The 21437-nt window shown below is 40.5% G+C and overlaps 1 protein-coding gene across 1 annotated transcript in view; it reads left to right on the plus strand.

Moving 5' to 3' along the window:
- LOC122814390 (zinc finger protein 729-like) overlaps positions 1-20806 on the plus strand; it is a 144684-nt gene extending 123878 nt beyond the window's left edge. Inside the window, 1 exon segment of the mRNA XM_044086974.1 lies at positions 19068-20806. Within this exon segment, the coding sequence (XP_043942909.1) occupies positions 19068-20713 (1646 nt within the window). The 3' untranslated portion in view covers positions 20714-20806.
- Positions 20807-21437: the final 631 nt, after the last annotated feature.

Genomic DNA, 21437 nt, shown 5'->3' on the forward strand with positions numbered 1-21437 from the left:
CTCACTGAGGGAATAAACCAAATAAATGAATTAAATGTAGTAAGTGTTTCATACATCTTAACATTCTTCTACAAAATCATGGCAGTTACTCAAACTATGTACATGTTGGTTGACAAAGTCTGTAGAAACAGCTGGAGAAATTAATAAATGCAGGTTCTATAATGCAGAGAAATGTTTGCAATTGTCATTACTGGTTTCAATATTTCATTTTACATTATAATTTATTCCCTTCGCTTGAATCACATATACCAGCTGGCAGCTCATTGCAGACTTCTTTTCGGCCGGCTTCCAAAGAAGTTTCCACACTTTACTTTCACTTTCTTATTTTCTGCTTCTAATTTTTATTGCTTTACTTTTATCCTCTCATCTAACTTGTTCCACACGTCATTTATTTAACTACCTTAGTATTTTTTTTTTAAACTTTCAATTTTCCCATTCCTCTTCATATATTATATCCCAGTTCTTTATTAATTTACTCAGTTTAGTATCTTTGTTTCTTGCTTCCCCTTCCAGTGTTTCATTTATCTCCATGTGTCCCCTACTTCCTTATTACTTGTGTACCTAAACTAGTGTTTGACCATTAGCTTTCTCTTGTATGCTGTTACTGTATCTCCTTAACCCCTCTTCATCTCCTTCCTCTAAGTACCTTCCGTGTTTGTTAATTTAGTTTTGGTCCCAAATTGTTCTGATGCAGTCTTGTAATATGGACTTCTTTAATGGTTCTGGTACCTAGTAAACCACTCTAGCATAGCTTTTGGTTGCTACTAAGACTGATTAAAAAACAAATAATCTCAATGGTATCCCCAAGTCTCAAATAACTCGCTAAACAAGTATAGTGGGACCAAAAACAAAACAGTGTAAGAAACATCTCTGTGTGGAGGATTTTGAATTCATATATATCTAGTTAATCACTATGCTGTATATTAAGATCAGATAATGGTAGTAGAAGTAGAAAACTTAAACTCATCTTAAGTCAAAAAAATAATAAAACATTATATATTTTGAAATATTATACATTACTAAGTATTCAAAAGTAATCCAAGCAGGGCAGACAGTCTGTATCTAGTCGAAAATCCTTTATTAAGCACACAGACAACCACGCCAAGTAAAACAAAAATAACAGAATAATAGTTTCATCAGAAACTTTCTAACTATGCATATACTTATCAGGTATGGGAGTGATTTATTGTGCTGTAAAACAATGCATTGGTATACATCTTAACAAATTCACATCCCTTCCCCCACCAGTGTGACATTTGAGGTAGTCCTGCCCTACTTAGTAGCTGTCATAATAATATTTGTTTATTATTTATTTATTTTATTTTACATTTGTTGACACATCCATTTTCAAAGGAGGCCCTAGAAGAAAAGTGCCAGTTACATTTGAGGTACATTAATATATATGTACAAGTTAGTAAAGATGGTGGAATTCACATACAAAAAAACAGGTTTACAATCATATGTAAATATGGCCAGTTAGTACAGGCTCATAGTAAGATAGTTGTCAGATAGTAATCTCATCTTACAGTGTAATACATTCTGTACACATTCAACACATGCAGTATATTGCAACCTTATACAGATAGAATGTAACAGTACTTAGCATGTTTGTATATAGTTTTATAATGTTTTCTTAGCTTATAAAAGCAGGCAGTTAAATGTGAGAAACTAGATTTTAGATTAACCATGAGTTTAGATATTTCTTACTTATAAAAGCAAACAGTTACATCTGAGAAGCTAGACTTAACATTGCCAATGAATGTAGATATGTCTTGTAATTCAGCCTTTACCCTTGTAATTCAGCCATAACCCTTGTGTACTTTAAATAAAATTAATAATGATATGCTACCTCTTATTATAAAATAAATATACAAAATGTACAATTGGCTTTACATCTTTTAGTGTTTCTCTCATATAGTCTAGGTTTAAAGTCAACAAAACGTCTAATGTTCCTGGCCTTCCTGTAAACAAAGGATGGGGCTTCACCTAAAATGTTAATCAGATAAGGGATGTTCATCGTGTTATACTGCTGCAGTCATCACACTTGGGTTATCTGCCATCAGGCAGTCCCGCAGTCGGCTGAATCCCAAAGTCTTGGTCCGGCGTCGGTTGTCGTCGCTTCTTCCCTGACGTCAGAGTGACAGGGGTATAAAAGAGGCAGCTGACGCCATTTTCTTAAGTCTTTCTTGCCACGCGGTGCCCGAAGCAGAATCAGTTTGCAAGTGCCAGTTGGCCAACTCCTGAGATTTTCGAATCGAATCCAGCCCGAAGTCTTCTTTAAAGCTAAGTACCCCGTTGGGGAAACTTTTCTTGCCTCAGACCGATGTCAGACAAAGTTAATAATTGTATTTCTTGTGGGAAGCAAATACCTCATAAGGATTTTCATTCCTATTGTATTCCTTGCCTAGGCCCAGACCACGACGTCTCTGGTTGTCGGTTTTGTGGTAGGCTCAACAAACATACAATCAAATGTCGGGCAGATTTCGCCCGACATTACTTTGGCATAAAATTTAACTACAGCATGTCGTCAGATCAACCGACATCAGCAATGATTAAAAAATGCAAGGATAAGGACAGGCAGCCAAGGCCTCAGCAAGGCCTGCCGCCGAGTCTCCAGTTTTCAGCGAGGCGCCTACGCAGCCCCTGACTACCGCTGATTTAGAAATTCAGATGGGACGCCAACCCTGACGGTGATCCACAGATTTTGGACAGGCCTTCGGTTTCTGAAGGTGTCTTCAAACCGACAACTATCTCTATTAAGTCTTATGCTAAACTTAAAATCCCCTTAAAAGTTGGGAAACCAGGTCCACAGACCCCCCCCACAGGCCCCTATGCCTAAAAAAAAAAAAAAAACAGATGCTTAAGATGGCTGAGGATTTAATTACCCTCATCAGGGGTTCCCAACCCCCTCCTGACAAAAGGCCTATACTGGAGGAAGATTATCCTTCCTCTGACCAAGCATCCATTTCCTCTGCTAACTCTGAGGACCAGGATTACGCCTTCCCTCTTTATGAAGACTCAGATGCTGAAGAGTCCATTCCCTCTGTTTCCCCCCTGAAGACTACTCTTTTGGGGAAACTTTACACACCATGAGAGAACACTTCCACTGGGAAGGCCAAGATTATTCTGACTCTAAGAAAAGACTCCGTGAGTTCCTTCTTCTTCCACAGCACAGACCCCTTGCAATTCCTCCAGTTTTAGACATTTTGGATGATGTTTACACCGAATCTAGTCTAAACCCAGACTCCTTACCTCCTGCACCAAATACTACCGAGTTCCTGATTCTCATAAGTTTCTATATAAAAACCCTGTTGCAGACCCCGAAACCATTTCCCAGGGTCCCAAAGGGGTTAAGGCCTCTACTGCTAAAGAATCCACTACCTTCTGAAAGAGATTCCAGAGCATTAGAAAGATGGGGGAAGAAAGTGTATATGTCTGCCACTTTGACCATGAGGGCCTTAAACTGCCAATTCCACATGCTAAAATACCAGCAGTACTTGACTGCACAGTTAAAGCAGAAAATGATCCCTCAGACAGGTCAACCTGATTTCAAAGAGATGCAGGATTTGCTGCATGCAGCAGAACAGGTGGGAAAAGCATACCTTACAGTGTGGTTTTGATTCATTGGATGCCTCATGTAGAGCAGCTGTCACAGGGTCCATAATTTGTAGACATGCTTGGCTAAAAGAGCAAGCTTTACCAGAACATGTCAAAGCAAAGTTATTCGATGCCCCACTGCAGAAAGATGTGTTATTTGGTGTCAAAGCAGAGGAAGTTTTAAAGAAAATGGAAGAAAAGGCAAAATCAATGCAGACAGTTAAAGATTTTTTACAGGTACAACCTCCTCGTTTCAGCAGAAACTGGCCATCAAAAAACTGGTCCTTTCCTGCACCGGACAGACCCCTAAGGGGTAGGTACAGACGCCCAAGGGGCAGAGGTCAGCCACAAGGTTCTTTCAGGCCTAGACAATAGCATACAACAACTCAAAGAGGTGGAGATGAAAGAAATCAACCCTTCAGGAAACAAACACAATGACTTCCCCCTTCGCCTGCCAAGCAAAATAGCCCTGGCAGCTCCTTTGGGAGGAAAACTGGCTCTATTTCCACAAAATTGGCGCATCTTAACAAAGGACAAATGGGTTGTGGATATTATTACCTGAGGCTACAGATTTCATTTTCACACTTTTCCACGGATGAGAGGCATGCCAAATCTGCCCCCAAACCAATGGGCAGAGGCACAAAAACAAATTTCAGCTCTCATGGATATGAAAGCAATTCAAAAGGTACCTACAAAGGAGCAAGGTCAAGGTTTTTACTCAAGACTATTTCTAGTTCCAAGAAAGGACAAAGCCTGGAGACCCATTTTAGACCTCTCAATTCTAAACACATACCTGGAGGTACCCAAATTCAAAATGCTCACACTACAGCAGCTTCTTCCCATGCTGGGCAAGGAGTCTTGGCTGGTAACGTTGGACCTCAAAGATGCATACCTGCATGTCCTATCAGACAAGATTGCAGAAGATACTTCAGATTTTTGGCAGGTACAACGCATTATCAATTCTCTGCATTGCCCTTTGGCTTATCTACTGTGCCCAGAGTATTTACGAAATGCCTGGCATCAGTAATTGCATACTGCAGACAACGAGGAATACAAATTTATCCATATCTGGACGACTGCCTGATCCAAGCGGACAGCAAGGACATTCTATTACAGCATCTGGCATTTGTAACAAAGCTGTTCTGTTGCCTAGGGTACACAGTAAACAAACAGAAGTCAAAACTAATACCCTCACAACAAATAATATTCCTGGGTGCCAGCTTAAATACAACAGCCCAGATGGCTTATCTCATGCCAGACAAACAAAAACAATTGACTCAATACTTCAAAAAGATGGCAACTTTTACTCAGCTCACTGCAAGGAAAATCCTGCAGGCATTGGGGTTCATGGCATCCTGCATTCAACTAATCCCATATGCAAAGCTGCATATGAGGAAATTACAATGGTACCTGAAAAATGTATGGACTCAACACAGGCACAGCCTCAAAACAAGTATACCTCTCATTCCCAGCCTTCAGAAAGAGTTCCTATGGTGGGCTCCAGCTTGTCAAATAAACAAGGGTCTTCCTTTTGTCTTACCTCCAGCAAACCAAACTATGACAACAGATTCTTCAGACTACGCCTGGGAAGCACACATAGCAGGACATTGCGTACAGGGCAAATGGTCTGCAAAACAAAGGCATCTACACATCAACCAAAAGGAGATGCTAGCTGTGCAAAATGCACTGACAGCCTTCAAGGACCTCTTGCATCCAGGACAACTACTAATAAGAACAGACAACACCACAGTTATGTGGTACATAAACAAACAGGGAGGAACACACTCCTACCCTTTAGGCAGACAGGCAGTGACCTTGTGGAACACAGCATTGACTTACCAAGTGCAACTGCAAGCACAATTCCTGCCAGGAAAGGAAAACATATTGGCAGACGAATTAAGCAGAAATATGGCAGATCCTCACGAGTGGAGACTACACCCACAAATATTTTCAATGATAACTCAAAGGTGGGGACGCCCAGACATAGATCTATTTGCCTCCCCCAACAACTGCCAACTACAGAAATTTTGCACAAGAACTTATCATTCTTTAGCCTGGAAAGTGGACGCCCTGTCATTCAGTTGGACAGCATTGACAGTCTATGCCTTCACACCACTACCTCTATTGACCAAGATATTACTGAAAGTCAGATCAGAGAGACCACAAATGATCCTCATTGCTCCGGACTGGCCACGTCAGCACTGGTACCCATTACTAAGGAACATGACTCACAGCCCTCCATGGATCTTACCTCAATTCCCACTTCTGATGACTCAGCAAAACTCTCAGATCCTTCACAGTCAGCTCAGGACTTTAAATTTAGCTGCATGGAAAATACCTTGAATTATCAATCAACACTTCTCTCAAAGGACGTCCTGAATATCATTTTGGAGGCCAGGAGGCCCAGCACCAGAAAAACTTACTCAGACAAATGGAAAAGATTTTGTGCATGGAACCAGGCTAAAGGCCAAAATCCTGAGGTACCAAACATTCCTCAAATACTGCAATACTTAACTGAGATGCTACACAAAGGCCTTTCTTTCTCATCCATTAAGATCCATGCTTCAGCCATTTCAGCTTAATATAATACGGATCCTCCCATATTCTCACACCCTTTACTAAGGCAGTTTCTCAGAGGGGCAAAAAATATAAGACCCCCCCCAGGAAACCCCCAATGCCAGCTTGGGACCTCAACTTCGTTTTAGAAAAATTAACACTGCCTCCTTTCGAACAAGCCTTCTCAGCAGAACTACAATACTTGTCATGGAAAACAGCTCTGTTGCTGGCTATCACCTCAGCACGCAGGGTGTCAGAACTTATGGCAGTGGAACCTTTCATCATTTTCCATCAGGACAGAGTCTCCTTACGAACTAACGCTACCTTTATGCCGAAGGTAGTATCCAGTGTGGCTTTGAATCAGACCATTAATTTACCCACCTTTTCTCCAAACCCCCAGAATAAAGGAGAAAGACTCCTTCACTCCTTGGACATTCACACACAGCTACGTTACTATCTAGATAAGACAAAGCCCTTCAGAAGAACTGACCAACTCTTTGTATCCTAAGCTGCAGGTTCACAAGGAAAGGCTATTTCAAAACAGACCATCTCCAAATGGATAGCACATTGCATCCGCTTTTGCTATTCACACCATGGGAAAGCAGTGCCTGTTAATATTAGGTCCCATTCTACCAGGGCTACAGCAACCTCAGCAGCCTTTCTCAGGGGGGTTCCAACCAAGGACATTCTGGAGGCAGCTACTTGGAGTTCAGTGCACACCTTTACCAAGCACTACCACCTACCATTATACTCAAAAACCAGAGCTGGTTAGGGCATCCTAGCTCCGCCTAACCCAGTATAGTGGCAGCCACCCATCAATATCTTTGGGATTCAACCCAAGTGTGATGACTGCAGCAGTATAAGATGATGAACATAGTACAGTTTTGTACCTACCATAAATGTAGATGTTCGAGTGTATATACTGCTGCAGTCCAGGTTACCCTCCCACCATCCCCTCTACATGCCAGGGTGTTAGTTATAACTCCATGTACATCAATCAATTGGATGCTTGTCTATATGGTGTATTTGCTAACAACTAGTGCTTTTGTTTACCTACTAAGGTATTTTTGCATAGTTATTTATATTGCCTTCCTAATAGGGGGCACCTGACATCTGGGGCAAGGAAAACTGAAGAAAATGGCATTGGCTGCCTCTTTTATACCCCTGTCGCTCTGACATCAGGGAAGAAGCAACGACAACCGACGCCGGACCAAGACTTTGGGATTCAGCCGACTGCGGGACCACCTGACAGCAGATAACCCAAGTGTGATGACTGCAGCAGTATATACACTCGAACATCTACATTTATGGTAGGTACAAAACTGTACTTTTCCTGTGACAATGGCCCAGTTTTCTGTAATAACACTTTTGTTACTGTGATAATCTAAAGTATATGTTAAGATGCAGCTATTTTTGCATTTGTTATTCCCCATGGAATTTCTTAACATTCTGCTGTTGGAGAGGTTGAGTGAAGGTGCTTCAGTTATTTTCAGTTCTTTAATGGGTTCCAAGATGATTTTAACATTTGACTTTCATAGCCTCTCACCAGGAAACCATTCTCTAAGTTGTTCAAGTTTCTCCAAACAGGTTCCATCTCAGAGGTAATTCTAGCTAATCTATAGCCCTGGGACTTCACCACATTATACTTGTTTTTTGCAGGATGCAGACTTTTTCTATGGAGTAGTAAGCTAACCATCGTCAGTTTTCTGAATAGATCAGTGATGATTCTGTTAGTGTCTGTGTCCTTGGAAATCTATATATCTAAGAAAGTGGTTAAAATATAGCTATAGGAAGAGGTAAACTTCAGAAAGGGGTCTGTTTGATTGAGGTAAGTGATAAAATCTTATACTGCAAGGTGTCACCTTCCCACGCAGTAAATATATCACCAATAAAACACAAACAGCATATGATATGCTGCATGTAGTCTGTGTTGTTTAGCACAAAGTCCTCCTCCCAGTTGCCCAGGGCTATGTTAGTTATGCTGGGAGCCATGGCAGCCCCCATTGCTATACCAGTATTTTGCTTGCAGTGTTTACCATTGACGGTAAAGAAATTAAAGTCTAGTACAAGATTAATCAGCTTGCTTAACTTTTGCAGCTGTGCATGTGTACCTTGATTATGTTTCTTAAATGATTTCATAGCTGCGGTTATACAGTAATTGTGAGGAAGCGCTGTGTACAAAGATTCTACATCAATAGTTAATAAAATACTGTCACCTTCCACTGTAATTTTTTTTTCCTCAAAAAATCCATTGAATCACTTATGTATGACTTATTATTTTCTGCTAAAGGTTTCAGCAAGTAATCAAGGTAAATGGCCGTTGCTTCAATAAGGGAACCTCCACTTGCTACCACCGGTCTATAAGGTGGGTCTTCTCTGTTCTTATGTGGCTTTGGTATTCCATAAAAGTAAGGTAAATGTGGCATGGACTCCATAAATAATTATAAAGATTTTCAGTGATAAGTTTTGCTTCCCATAATGTGGTGAGATTAGTGTTCCATAAATCGTATGCTCTTTTTTTGTCATCCGTAGTAACTAACTCATAAAATCTGTTAACCTCCAGCATGTTCTCTATCTTTTGGTTGTAGCTAGTGGTATCGGTCACAAGTATACCTCCTCCCTTGTCGGCCTTCATTACACACCTGGATTTATCATTGCCTAGCTGGATCAATGCTTTTTTTTCTCCCTGTGTTAAGTTATAAAGTTTTTTCTTAGGGTTTTTTTAAGTAGTTTCCTGATATCCATCTCACATTTCATTTCAAAAGCAGCTAATGTTTGATGTAGTGGTGGACAATAGCTGCTTGGCCTTTTTATAGTTTCATCAATAATTTTCATTCAATGTCATCAATTTTGCCATGAAACTGTACCTTTAAGTTGAGCTTCCTTCGGTTCATAGGTTCATAGATAAGTACTAGGCTATCTGCCCGAGGGCATCTATAAGCCTAGCCAGAATGTGTTGGCTTTCGCTGCCCCCTTAGATTAGTTCCATGTGCCTCTGTCCAGCAAAGCCATTAGATCCCTGTGCCTCTGTCCAGCAGAACCACTGCAATGATCCCTGGGGTAAATTTTCTGTTTCCCACCCAGTCGTCAAGGTTTCTCTTGAAGAGTGTTAGTGAGGGGCTCTGCCTAATGTAGACTGGAATCCTGTTCCAAAGCATGAGGAGTCTCTGGGACAGGAATTTAACCCTCCAGCATGTCCTATTTATCATTGTGGTGAGGTTTAGATCCCTAGAGCGTGTGGCTCTCGAGGATTTGTTTTTTTTTAGGTGGAGCATGTCCATCAATTCTGGGTTGGACATGGCCTTGTATGTCAGGCAGAGATCACCTCTGAGTAGGCGGTATGCAACCGAGTACAGCTGGAGTTTTTTCAGTCGAGCTGCATAGGGCATCTGTTTGAGGCCAGTAATCTTCTTGGTGAGGTACTTCTGTGGTCTTTCCAGCTGTTGCAGGTGTCTTGTAAGGTACATCCCAAATGGGGCGTTGTACTCTATGATGGGTCTGATGAGTGACGAGTAGAAGGGCACAGTAACCTCTTTTGTTCTAGATGCGAACCCTTTTGTGATTAGGTGGGTCACATAGAAGGATTTTCTAACCACCTTGGCAATATGATTATCAAAGGAGAGATTACTATCTACTTGGGTCCCCAGATCTCTTATTACATTTTCTGTATTTAGGGGACTACCACATATGTGGTAATTCGTGGGTACTTTGTTTTTTCCAAAGGGGATGACTATGTACTTTTTGGCATTTAGCTTGAGGCCATGATTTTGACACCAGGTGTCTGTCTCAGTGAGACCCTTCTGGAGGATGTCTGTATCAGCCGGAGAGCCAATTATGGCCCCCAGTTTGCAGTCATCTGCGAACTTTGGTCAACCATAGTCCTCCTGTAATTGCCTCTACCTCTGAGAAGTATATACCGAACAGGAGGGGTCCCAGGACTGAGCCCTGGGGGACGCCACTTGTAACTGGTTTAGAGTCGGACCTAGAGCCTGCAACTCTCACCATGTGGGTTCTATCCATGAGACAATTGGCAACCCATCTCGTGACGTAGGGGTTTATGTTCAGGCTGGTGAGCTTGTCTATAATACCAGAATGGGGAATGGTGTCAAAAGCCTTTTCAAGGTCTAGGTAGGCTGTGTGGACCTCCTTTCCCTCGTCTAAAGCCTTGGTAACTGTCTCAAAGAAGTCCACCAGGTTTAGGAGGCATGATCTGCCCTTAACAAAGCAAAACTGGGTAGATTCCAATGTTTGGAGGTTCCCAATGTCTCTGTTAATGAGTTCCATGATGATGTGCTCCATAGCCTTGCAGACCAGGCTAGTCAGGGGTCCGTTGTGGCTCCACCTTTGTGGAGCGGGATAACTGTTGCTGTGCGCCACTCTGTGGGCATGTAGCCTATAGAGAGACTGAGTTTGAACAGTGTGTTTAGGTGAGGGGTTAGTTCATGTTGGAGCTTGTGTAAGACACAGCCTGGGACACCGTCCGGTCCCATTGAAGCTGTGTTTTTGGCCTTAGATAGGGCTGTTTTTACCTGTGTGTCAGTGATTGCTGGGGCTCTACATTCTTCTGGCATGATCAGTACATGAACTACCTTGCTTCTGTAGCTTGGTACAAAAGAAAGTTCTTTGGATAACAAACTTTTTTTTCATCTTCAGTCAGTGCTTTAACAGACTGGTTCCAGATAAGTGGAGCACCTAGTATTGTGGTTGTGGCTAGTTCCTCCATCTGAGCCAGGGACCTGGGTTGTAGTAAGGGTTCCAGTTGGGATTGTCCAGGTATTGTATTTCCCACACCCCTGCCCACTGTTTGGTACTTTTGTCTCCCTGGGAGTTCATGAATAGGGTCTGAGATCTTTGGAATTCCTCCTGTGCTTTCTGGATTCTTGGTGGGTAGTAGGAGTAATATTCCTCGCTGTGGTTGTGGTAGGGGGAAACCAGCTAAGAGGGACAAGCCCTGGGTTTCTGGTGGTGGTCATGGTTCTGGTTTTGGTACTGGTGCTGGATTTGGTACTGGTGTGGTGGTTGGTGTCTGTGCTGTCAATATTAGTCTTCCTGAAGAAATTGGTCTCTGTGAAGGTGTTGTTGTTCCTGGTAGATGGATTGTTCATGGTCCTGGTTGTCCTGGTAGTCCTGTAATTTGTCCTGCAGAACTCTGTTGGTTCTGATCACCTCTGTGGCTCATGTTCCTGTCCTGATCCATCTATGATGTCAAAGGCTTCTTTGGAGTGCTGATAGCCAGAGGGGATTGAGATGGTGGGGAATGAGATGGGGGGCTGCCTCCTGGTGGTCCTGTATTGTGCTCCTGTCTGTTTTTTTGCAAGGATCTCCCTTGGGAAAATCCCATTGAGATCTGCTGGCCTGGTTATAATTTCCTGTATATCCCTGTTATATCTAAAACCTTGCCTGCTTGTTGTTATTATTACTATGATGATTATTATTATTATTATTATTATTGTACCTCCTAGCTGAGTACAATTATTATTGTACCTCCTGATGTTGACATCCTACAGAATGGCCTCACTGAGACCAACAACTGGTGTCAGAACTATGGCATTAAGCTCAATGCCAAAAAATATGTCATCATCCCCTTTGGGAAAAACCCAGTTCCCATGAATTACCACATTGATGGTAGTCCACTGAACACAGAAGGTGTTACAAGAGATCTGGGAACACAGGTTGACAGCAACCTTTTTTGACCACCACATTGCCACTGTGGTCAGAAAGTCCTTCTATATGGCACATCTCATTGCTAAGGGTTTTGCATCCAGGAAGAAAGAGGTCATTGCCTCCTTCTACTTTTCTTTCATTAGACCAGTCATCGAATACAATGCCCCATTTGGCATGTACCTCACTAGACACCTGCAAACCTGCAACAACTGGAGAGGCCTCAAAAGTACCTCACAAAGAGGATCCTAGGCCTTAAACACTTGTCTTATATGGAGAGACTCAATAAACTCCATCTATTCTCTGTCTCATACCACCTACTTAGAGGTGATCTCTGTTTGACTTACAAAGCCATGTCAGACCCAGACCTGTTAGAAATGCTACATCTAAAGAAATCTCAATCCCTCCGCACCACACACTCCAGAGACCTCAACCTCATTGCCACAATCAACAGAACGTGCTGGAGGAACAGGTTCATAACCAGAGACTGTCCATGCTATGGAATAGACTTCCCATACATGTCAAACAGAGCACCTCACTGGCCCTCTTCAAGCGCAACCTTGATGAGTGGATGGGAAACCACAAATTTGTCCCATGGGTTCCACATTTGCTGCTCATTGACAGGGTGACAGGTGCTGACTGAGGTTTCTTTTTTGGGATAAACTCTTGGCAAAGTCTCCAGGGCCATTAGCCTAGTAACCTCCTATGATCCTATGTTATGATAGATATAAATATAGCTATGTAATCTATATATAGATTAGATAAATTCACCTCCTGTCTAGTTAGACTGGAGAACTCCATGGAGTTACTTCAGTTCGAGGTTATGGTGGGTAAGACCCCCATTCAAGTCCTAGCCAGTTATAGATCTTCCTCCATTGATCACAACACCCATGAATCCTACTTAACCAAACTGAAGACAATCCAAATTTTACAGAACACACTGGTTATGTGGGATTTCAATTATCCCACCGTCAGCTGGAAAACCTACTGTAGCCCAAACTCACTAGCACAAAAGTTCCTTGATTTTGTGAATTCAAATGTCCTGGAGTAAATTGTCCATACCCCGACAAGAGGAACAAATATTCTAGATCGAGTCTTCACCAACATGTCAAAGAGGTGCGCTTCTGCAACTGTTGGACCCTCATTAGTTAAAACTGACCACAAATCAGTCACCTTCAAACTGACACTAACGCCAGAACTCACAAAGGGTGAAATGAGACAAAAAAACTTCAAGAAGACAAGCTAGCAAATAGGTTTGGTGAAAGTTTTACTCCCTTATCCCCTCCAAACTTCCCCCATCTTACATATCTGAAGAACAGGTCAGCAAAGCCCTGTCCAAGGCAAAGAGCACTGCCTCTATGGGACCAGATGACATCCCAGGCTGTCTTCTAAACAGGCTAAAACATGATCTAGCATCACTTCTAAGTACCCTTTTCAATCATAGACTATGAACAGGCTTTGTTCCTGCAGAATGGAGAACAGCTACAGTTATTCCCCTCCACAAAGGTGGCCTAGCAACAGACCCAGGAAATTACAGACCCATAAGCCTAACCAGACTCATCTGTAAGGCCATGGAATGTATAATTATGGACCTTATAAATAAAGATATAGGTGACCTCCAAACCCTGGGACAGATCTGCATGGAATATGTTGTTTAGGAGCTCTAAGTTTAAACAAACTGTTAAATGGTTCCTTGTCATTCTCATTTATTCCAGGAATTCTGCAAACATTCAGTTTTATCTGCCATACCAGCTCACTGTATTTAACTGTTTCCTCCCAGACACCCCCAAGAAAGTTTAAATTGAAGTTAGGTAACTATATTGGACAAAACCGGTATAAACCTTGTTGTGATGGTAACAAACATCATGATAATCAAAGCAACGTGTTGTGAATTCGATTCTGGAAAAGTGAACTTGTAACAGCTCCACATATTGAAGAATGACTGGGTATTTCAGGTAGTGTTTATTACCACAGAATTGTGCTGGGTTTAAAATGTATTTTTGTTAGATAATATTTAGCGTTAACTTCTACAAAGTGATAAGTACCACAATGTCTAGTATTTTTCAGTGGCAAAATTCAAATGTAAATAGACACACTAGCACAGTATAACAGGTGCTCTCTTGCAGATAAACAGTCAGTATGCATATCTACTGAGAACTATGTAGCTGTTTCTGAAACTACAGTATGTAAAGTTTTCCATTAGAAGTATACAAGGAATGGACTACTCTTTCTAAAAAAAAAGTTAGAAAAATGTCCTTCAAAATGACAGGACTGTACGATAAAAAAACACTCGAGGACATACAGAAGTTGTTTGCTAGGCACAGTAATGCAACTTAGGGGGGTATTATAAGAAATGTCTTCCTGTAGTGGGGGGGGGGTCCATCCATTTTGATATTGAACCTGACAACACTCTTGTACAGTATGTTATCTTCCTGTAATGCTGGCAAGGACTATTCGTTATATTTATGTGTTACTCATTACTCTTCTCCATCTTTACAAATGACCTCCATTCTGTAATTCCACAAGCCGACTGTATCCAATACGCTGATGACTCCACACTCATATGCTCTGCTACTTCTCAATCAGAACTTCAGTCACTAACCCAAAAGACCTTTAGTACAGTTGAAAACTGGCTCCTACAAAGATGTCTTATCCTTAACCAAAAAAAACTAAAATGCTACTATTTACCCCCGCCCGCAGAACCTCCCCACTTAACTTTACTATTACTTCAAATAACAGAACTATAATATCTCCTGAGCCAACCACCAAACTACTCGGGGTACTAATAGATAATAACTTGTCTTTTGAACCTCACATTAATAACACCATAAAAACAGTAAACAAGAAACTAGGTTCCCTTTATAGAATCAAACCCTTTCTAACACCTCCAGCCAGGGTTACCATTGCTCGCACCCACCTTATCTCTACCCTGCTCTATGCCTCCCCTATCTGTACCAAAATATGTAGAAGTAATCTGAGTAAACTTTCATCCTCCTACAACAATATTGCCAGATTTGCAGCTGGGTCCTCCTATAGAACTCATCACTGTATCAACCTGAATCCGCTAGGATGGTTAGAGTTGCCAAATCTCATAGTTTTTAATCAACTAATAGTAGCCCATAAGATCCTGTATTTACCTCAAAATACACCCATACTTACTTCCCTAGTTATCCCCTATAACAATCTCAAGACCTTATGCTCATCTAATAAACTACTTGTACAAATATCAAAATCCAACAACTCAGCTGGTGACACCTTGTTCTCCAATACAGTAGGTAAAGCCCGGAACATCCTCCCAAGCCAGCTAACCTCAATATCCTCTGCCAGCTTATTTAAAAGTAAGCTCAAACCCTACCTTAAATCACACTGGCTATGCCCCTGTGTTAACCCAGACTAAGCACCAGACCATTAACTAAACTCCCACGATTCCTAGTCTCTCATGATCATGATCTTGTGTTTACTCACTAGTGAGCTTAACCTTTCTTAGGATTTTTTTCTCATGTAAATATGTATATATTGTGGAATGGTCAACCACCTTCATATAAGATCACAACTTCGGTGATAAAGAACACTATAAATGCATCCTTGTATGTTGATCTTCTATACTCTATCCATTGATCTCTAGTGTTTTCTTTCTTAGGTTTATGTGTGACTTTAGTACATATTAATATAAACTACTAGTTGTATCTAGTTTAGTCTTATATTAAGTTTTCTTTCCCTAATAGAATACATAATATAAAATCCTAGGCGTGTAATATGTTATAAAGATTTGTAATACACCATTTCTAATGCAAATGTCTTAGTCTTGTTCATCTATTCTTAGATAAATTTTTCTTTCCCTCCTGAAATATAAAATATATAATTTTAGGCTTGTAATATTTTTTAAAACTTCTTATGTACCAAATTCTACTGTTAATGTATTTGTCTTCACCATTTATGTTGTTGTAATTTGTGGAGCTTTTCTCCCTGAGCCTCAACTGAAAATGGACATATATCCAGCTGGACTAGGCGGTCAACAAATGTAAAATGAAAAAATAAATAAATAAAATGACTACTGTTACACAGTTCTAACATATTGGAATTAGCTGCAGGAAGATATGTGACCAGCCAGCCCATGTCCCAAAGCTCTGTAAACATATGAACACAGATTCCTCTTTATGTAAGGATACGGATCCATGTCAGTACATCGACAGTTCAAAAGAACGAAAATCACTACTTCGAAACGAAAGCATCGATCGTTGAAAACATCGACAATACAGTCACGTAAAGTAAAGTAAAGTAAAGTCACAAAAACAAGTGCTAACATGGGTCCTGCAAGGGGGAAGTAAAGGATATGATATGATACTGTACCCATACTAAACTCCGCAATATCATATCCTTTACTTCCCCCTTGCAGGACCCATGTTAGCACTTGTTTTTGTGACTTTACTTTACTTTACGTGACTGTATTGTCGATGTTTTCAACGGTCGATGCTTTCGTTTCGAAGTAGTGATTTTCGTTCTTTTGAACTGTCGATGTACTGACATGGATCCAAGTATACATACCTAATCCTTGATAAGGAGGCAGTCAGCCCTCATCATCTTTTTTTTTTGTACCATTGAAGATGAAAGCTGTGTTCTGCGGATGGAGAGTTTACATCATAATTCATTTTTGTAGCATTAAAACTGTAGTGCCCTGCCCTTCAAAGCTATGGATTGAGCCAGATACATGTAAGTATAAGGGCAGGCTCCATGCCTGATTTATGTACATGCAAGTATAAGGGCAGTCTCCATGCATGATTTATGTACATGTAAGATGTAAGTATAAGGGCAGGCTCCATGCCTGATTTATGTACATGTAAGTATAAGGGCAGTCTCCATGCCAGATTTATGTACATGTAAGTATAAGTGCAGTCTCCATGACTGATTTATGTACATGTAAGTATAAGGGCAGTCTCCATGCCTGATTTATGTATATGTAAGTATAAGAGCAGGCTCCATGCTTGATTTATGTATGTGTAAGTGTAAGGGCAGTCTCCATGCCTGATTTATGTACATGTAAGTACAAGAGCAGTCTCCATGCCTGATTTATGTACATGTAAGTACAAGGGCAGTCTCCATGCCTGATTTATGTACATGTAAGTACAAGAGCAGTCTCCATGCCTGATTTATGTACATGTAAGTACAAGAGCAGTCTCCATGCCTGATTTATGTACATGTAAGTACAAGAGCAGTCTCTATGCCTGATTTATGTACATGTAAGTATAAGGGCAGTCGCCATGCTTGATTTATGTACATGTAAGTATAAGGGCAGTCTCCATGCCTGATTTATGTACATGTAAGTATAAGGGCGGTCTCCATGCCTGATTTATGTACATGTAAGTATAAGGGCAGTCTCTATGCCTGATTTATGTACATGTAAGTACAAGAGCAGTCTCCATGCCTGATTTATGTACATGTAAGTATAAGGGCAGTCGCCATGCTTGATTTATGTACATGTAAGTATAAGGGCAGTCTCTATGCCTGATTTATGTACATGTAAGTACAAGAGCAGTCTCCATGCCTGATTTATGTACATGTAAGTATAAGGGCAGTCTCCATGCTTGATTTATATACATGTAAGTATAAGGGCAGTCTCCATGCCTGATTTATGTACATGTAAGTATAAGGGCAGTCTCTATGCCTGATTTATGTACATGTATGTATAAGGGCAGTCTCAGTGCTTGATTTATGTATATGTAAGTACAAAGGCAGTCTCCATGCCTGATTTATTTACATGTAAGTATAAGGACAGTCTCCATGCCTGATTTATGTACATGTAAGTATAAGGGCAGTCTCCATGCCTGATTTCTGTGTATGTAGGTATAAGGACAGTCTCCATGCTTGATTTATGTACATGTAAGTATAAGGGCAGTCTCCATGCCTGATTTAGATACATTTAAGTATAAGGGCAGTCTATATGCCTGATTTATGTAATTTATGTACATGTAAGTATAAGGGCGGTCTCCGTGCCTGATTTATGTATGTGTAATTATAAGGGCAGTCTCCATGCCTGATTTTTGTACATGTAAGTATAAGGGCAGTCTCCATGCCTGATTTCTGTACATGTAGATATAAGGGCAGTCTCCATGCCTGATTTAGGTACATTTAAGTATAAGGGCAGTCTCCATGCTTGATTTATGTAATTTATGTACATGTAAGTATAAGGGCAGTCTCCATGCCTGATTTATGCACATGTAAGTATAAGGGCAGTCTCCATGCCTGATTTCTGTACATGTAGGTATAAGGGCAGTCTCCATGCTTGATTTATGTAAATGTAAGTATAAGGGCAGTCTCCATGCCTGATTTAGGTACATTTAAGTATAAGGGCAGTCTCTATGCCTGATTTATGTAATTTATGTACATGCAAGTATAAGAGAAGTCTCCATGCCTGATTTATGTATCTGTATGTATAAGGGCAGTCTCCATGCCTGATTTATGCTTTCACTGCCCTTCTAGGATGCAACAGGACTAAACCTGCTAAAGGTGTTGGAGCTGAAACTACAAAAGTGATCCTACTTAAAGTTCTGCAGTTATAGAGAGTTGTTCGCACAACTGTAAAATGTATATTTAATCATGGATCACTGCTGTAGTAAAATTCTTGACATATGGGAAGACTTCCAAAGCTGTATCAGGAAAGAGAGGTGGAAAAGCAGTATTATATCCCTTTGGCTCTTAATCAAAACTGGGTGATGTTGGAGAGGATTTGTTGTAAAGAGTGTGATTACAAATAGTTACTTGATAGAGTATGAACAATATTGTAGCAGACAGTACATTAACAAAAGGGAGGTGAATGGGGAACAACAGAGACCAAACTGTGAGACATGTATCTGAGATTACCTAAAATTGAATGCTGGAAGTTAGATGTGAGGACGATGGTTACTGGGGAGGGAAGAGTAAACAGGGACAGAAAGGTCTGAATATGATCATATGTCATTATTACAGAACTGTAAAGCAGCAGTTAAGTTTGTGATTTAGGCTGCTTGATATGAAAAGGCAGTTGGCTGAAATAAATTAAAAACCTTCTCACAGTGAACCAATTCTGATAAAAGATGGAACTAAACTACCTAACCTTATTTTATTAGTGATGTTAATAATAACAGAATAAAATAGTTAATGAACAAAAACAACTCCAAAAATGTTTAAATTGCTAAACTGTACACATCATTGTGATGGAATACATTGCATATTTATTTTGTTCCTGCAATAAAATGCTTTCAAATAATCTGTTCTAGGTATGAAGAGTACAGACTACAATGTGAATTGCAGTCAACAGCCAACACTTGTAAGATCACAGTTACATGACCCTACAATTAACCTCCAGCAGAGGTCTCAGCCTGCAAAGGACATTGACAAGGTTCATCTCACTGATGTGCCACAGTTTCCATCAGAGTATCTGTGCCACCAAACCCCTGAATGTGACAATGGAACACCTGCGATGCGTCACCTGACAGAGCATCTACAGCCGCGTACTCAGCTGGTGAAAATGTATGATGAGCTGTCTCTCACTCCTATTACAACACTTCACTCAGGACATGGCTGCAGCAAGAGCACTGAACATGACACAACTGAGAGATTTCATGCAAAGAAAGAAACACACAAGTGTGCTGAATGCAATAAGTCTTTCAAATGTGCCAGCAGCCTGAAAAAGCATCAAGCCATTCACACAGGATTGAAACCATATAAATGTACTGAATGCAGTAAGTGTTTCACACAGCTAGGCAATCTTCGACAGCATTATGCCATTCACACAGGATTGAAACCATATAAATGTACTGAATGCAATAAGTGTTTCACACAGCTAAGCAATTTTCGACAGCATTATGCCATTCACACAGGAGTGAAGCGATATAAATGTACTGAATGCTGTAAGTGCTTCACATATCTCAGCAATCTTCAGGCACATCATGCCACTCACACAGGTATGAAACAACATAAATGTGCTGAATGCAATAAGTCTTTCACACGTGCCAGTGGCCTGAAACAGCATCAAGCCATTCACATAGGAGAGAAACCATATAAATGTACAGAATGCAGTAAGTGTTTCACACGTGCCAGTGGCCTAAAAAATCATCAAGCCATTCACACAGGATTGAAACCATATAAATGTACTGAATGCAGTAAGTGTTTCAAACAGCTAGGCAGTCTTCAACAGCATTATGCCATTCACACAGGAGTGAAGCGATATAATTGTACTGAATGCTGTAAGCACTTCAAATATCTCAGCAATCTTCAGGCACATCGTGCCACTCACACAGGCATGAAACAACATAAATGTACAGAATGTAATAAGTCTTTCAAATGTGCCAGCAGCCTGAAAAATCATCAAGCCATTCATACAGAATTTAAACCATATAAATGTACTGAATGCAGTAAGTGTTTCACACTGCTAGGCAGTCTTCGACAGCATTATGCCATTCACACAGGATTGAAACCATATAAATGTACTGAATGCAATAAGTGTTTCAAACATCTCCGCAATCTTCGACAGCATCTTGTCATTCACACAGGAATGAAACCATATAAATGTACTGAATGCAGTAAGTGTTTCAGATATCTCAGCAATCTTCGAAAGCATCTTGTCATTCACACAGGATTGAAACCATATAAATGTACTGAATGCAATAAGTGTTTCACACAGCTAGGCAATCTTCGACAGCATTATGCCATTCACACAGGACTGAAACCATATAAATGTACTGAATGCAATAAGTGTTTCACACAGCTAGGCAATCTTCGAAAGCATTATGCCATTCACACAGGAGTGAAGCAGTATAAATGTACTGAATGCTGTAAGTACTTCAAATATCTCAGCAATCTTCAGGCACATCGTGCCACCCACACAGGTATGAAACAACATAAATGTACAGAATGTAATTAGTCTTTCACATGTGCTAGTGGCCTGAAAAATCATCAACCCATTCACACAAGAAACCAGTATAAACATTCATTTGAAGCTTGACAACAAGGAAAGAAACAGGAAACTGTGGAAACTCTGATGCAGTCAATGTTGAGGAGTGATAGGTCAGTGAGTTCCCATATGACAGAACAACAGATGACACAGGATGAAATTGAAGAGAATGTGCCACAGGAAGATGCTATAGAACTTTCTGTAGAATGCCCACAGGAAATGAAAAACAATGGATGTGCCCTCAGTATGGAAGAAAAGGAGTTGAGAAGAGTTGCTTGATTTAATAGACAAAGATAGATATATCAAGATCAAAGAGAGAAATAGACTGCAGAAGGTTAATAAAACCCCAAAAGTCAGAAGCTTGATAAAACAAATGAACACAGTAATTACCACTGTCCATAGAGACCCATGTGATATAACAAAAGTAAACAGGATATATTACTGTGCTGCTAAATTAATAACTGATTGATAAAGTTCTACCACAGGAACACAGGGTAGTGAGGGAAAAGAGGGGGCAAAAGCGAATACCATCATGGAAATATTGAATAGAGAAAACTATAAAGCAGCTAAGACAAGAATTGCCATTGTTAGAAGATTATAGAAGAGGGAACAGATCAATGAAAATATTAAGAAAGATAGATGTGATAAAAGCAATGTGCGGTATAAGAACAGAATCTATTATGCACTATTGGAT

The sequence above is a fragment of the Protopterus annectens genome, chromosome 10.part0 (genome assembly GCF_019279795.1).
Source record: "Protopterus annectens isolate FY-2018-M chromosome 10.part0, PAN1.0, whole genome shotgun sequence".
NCBI classification, from domain to species: Eukaryota; Metazoa; Chordata; order Ceratodontiformes; family Protopteridae; genus Protopterus; species Protopterus annectens.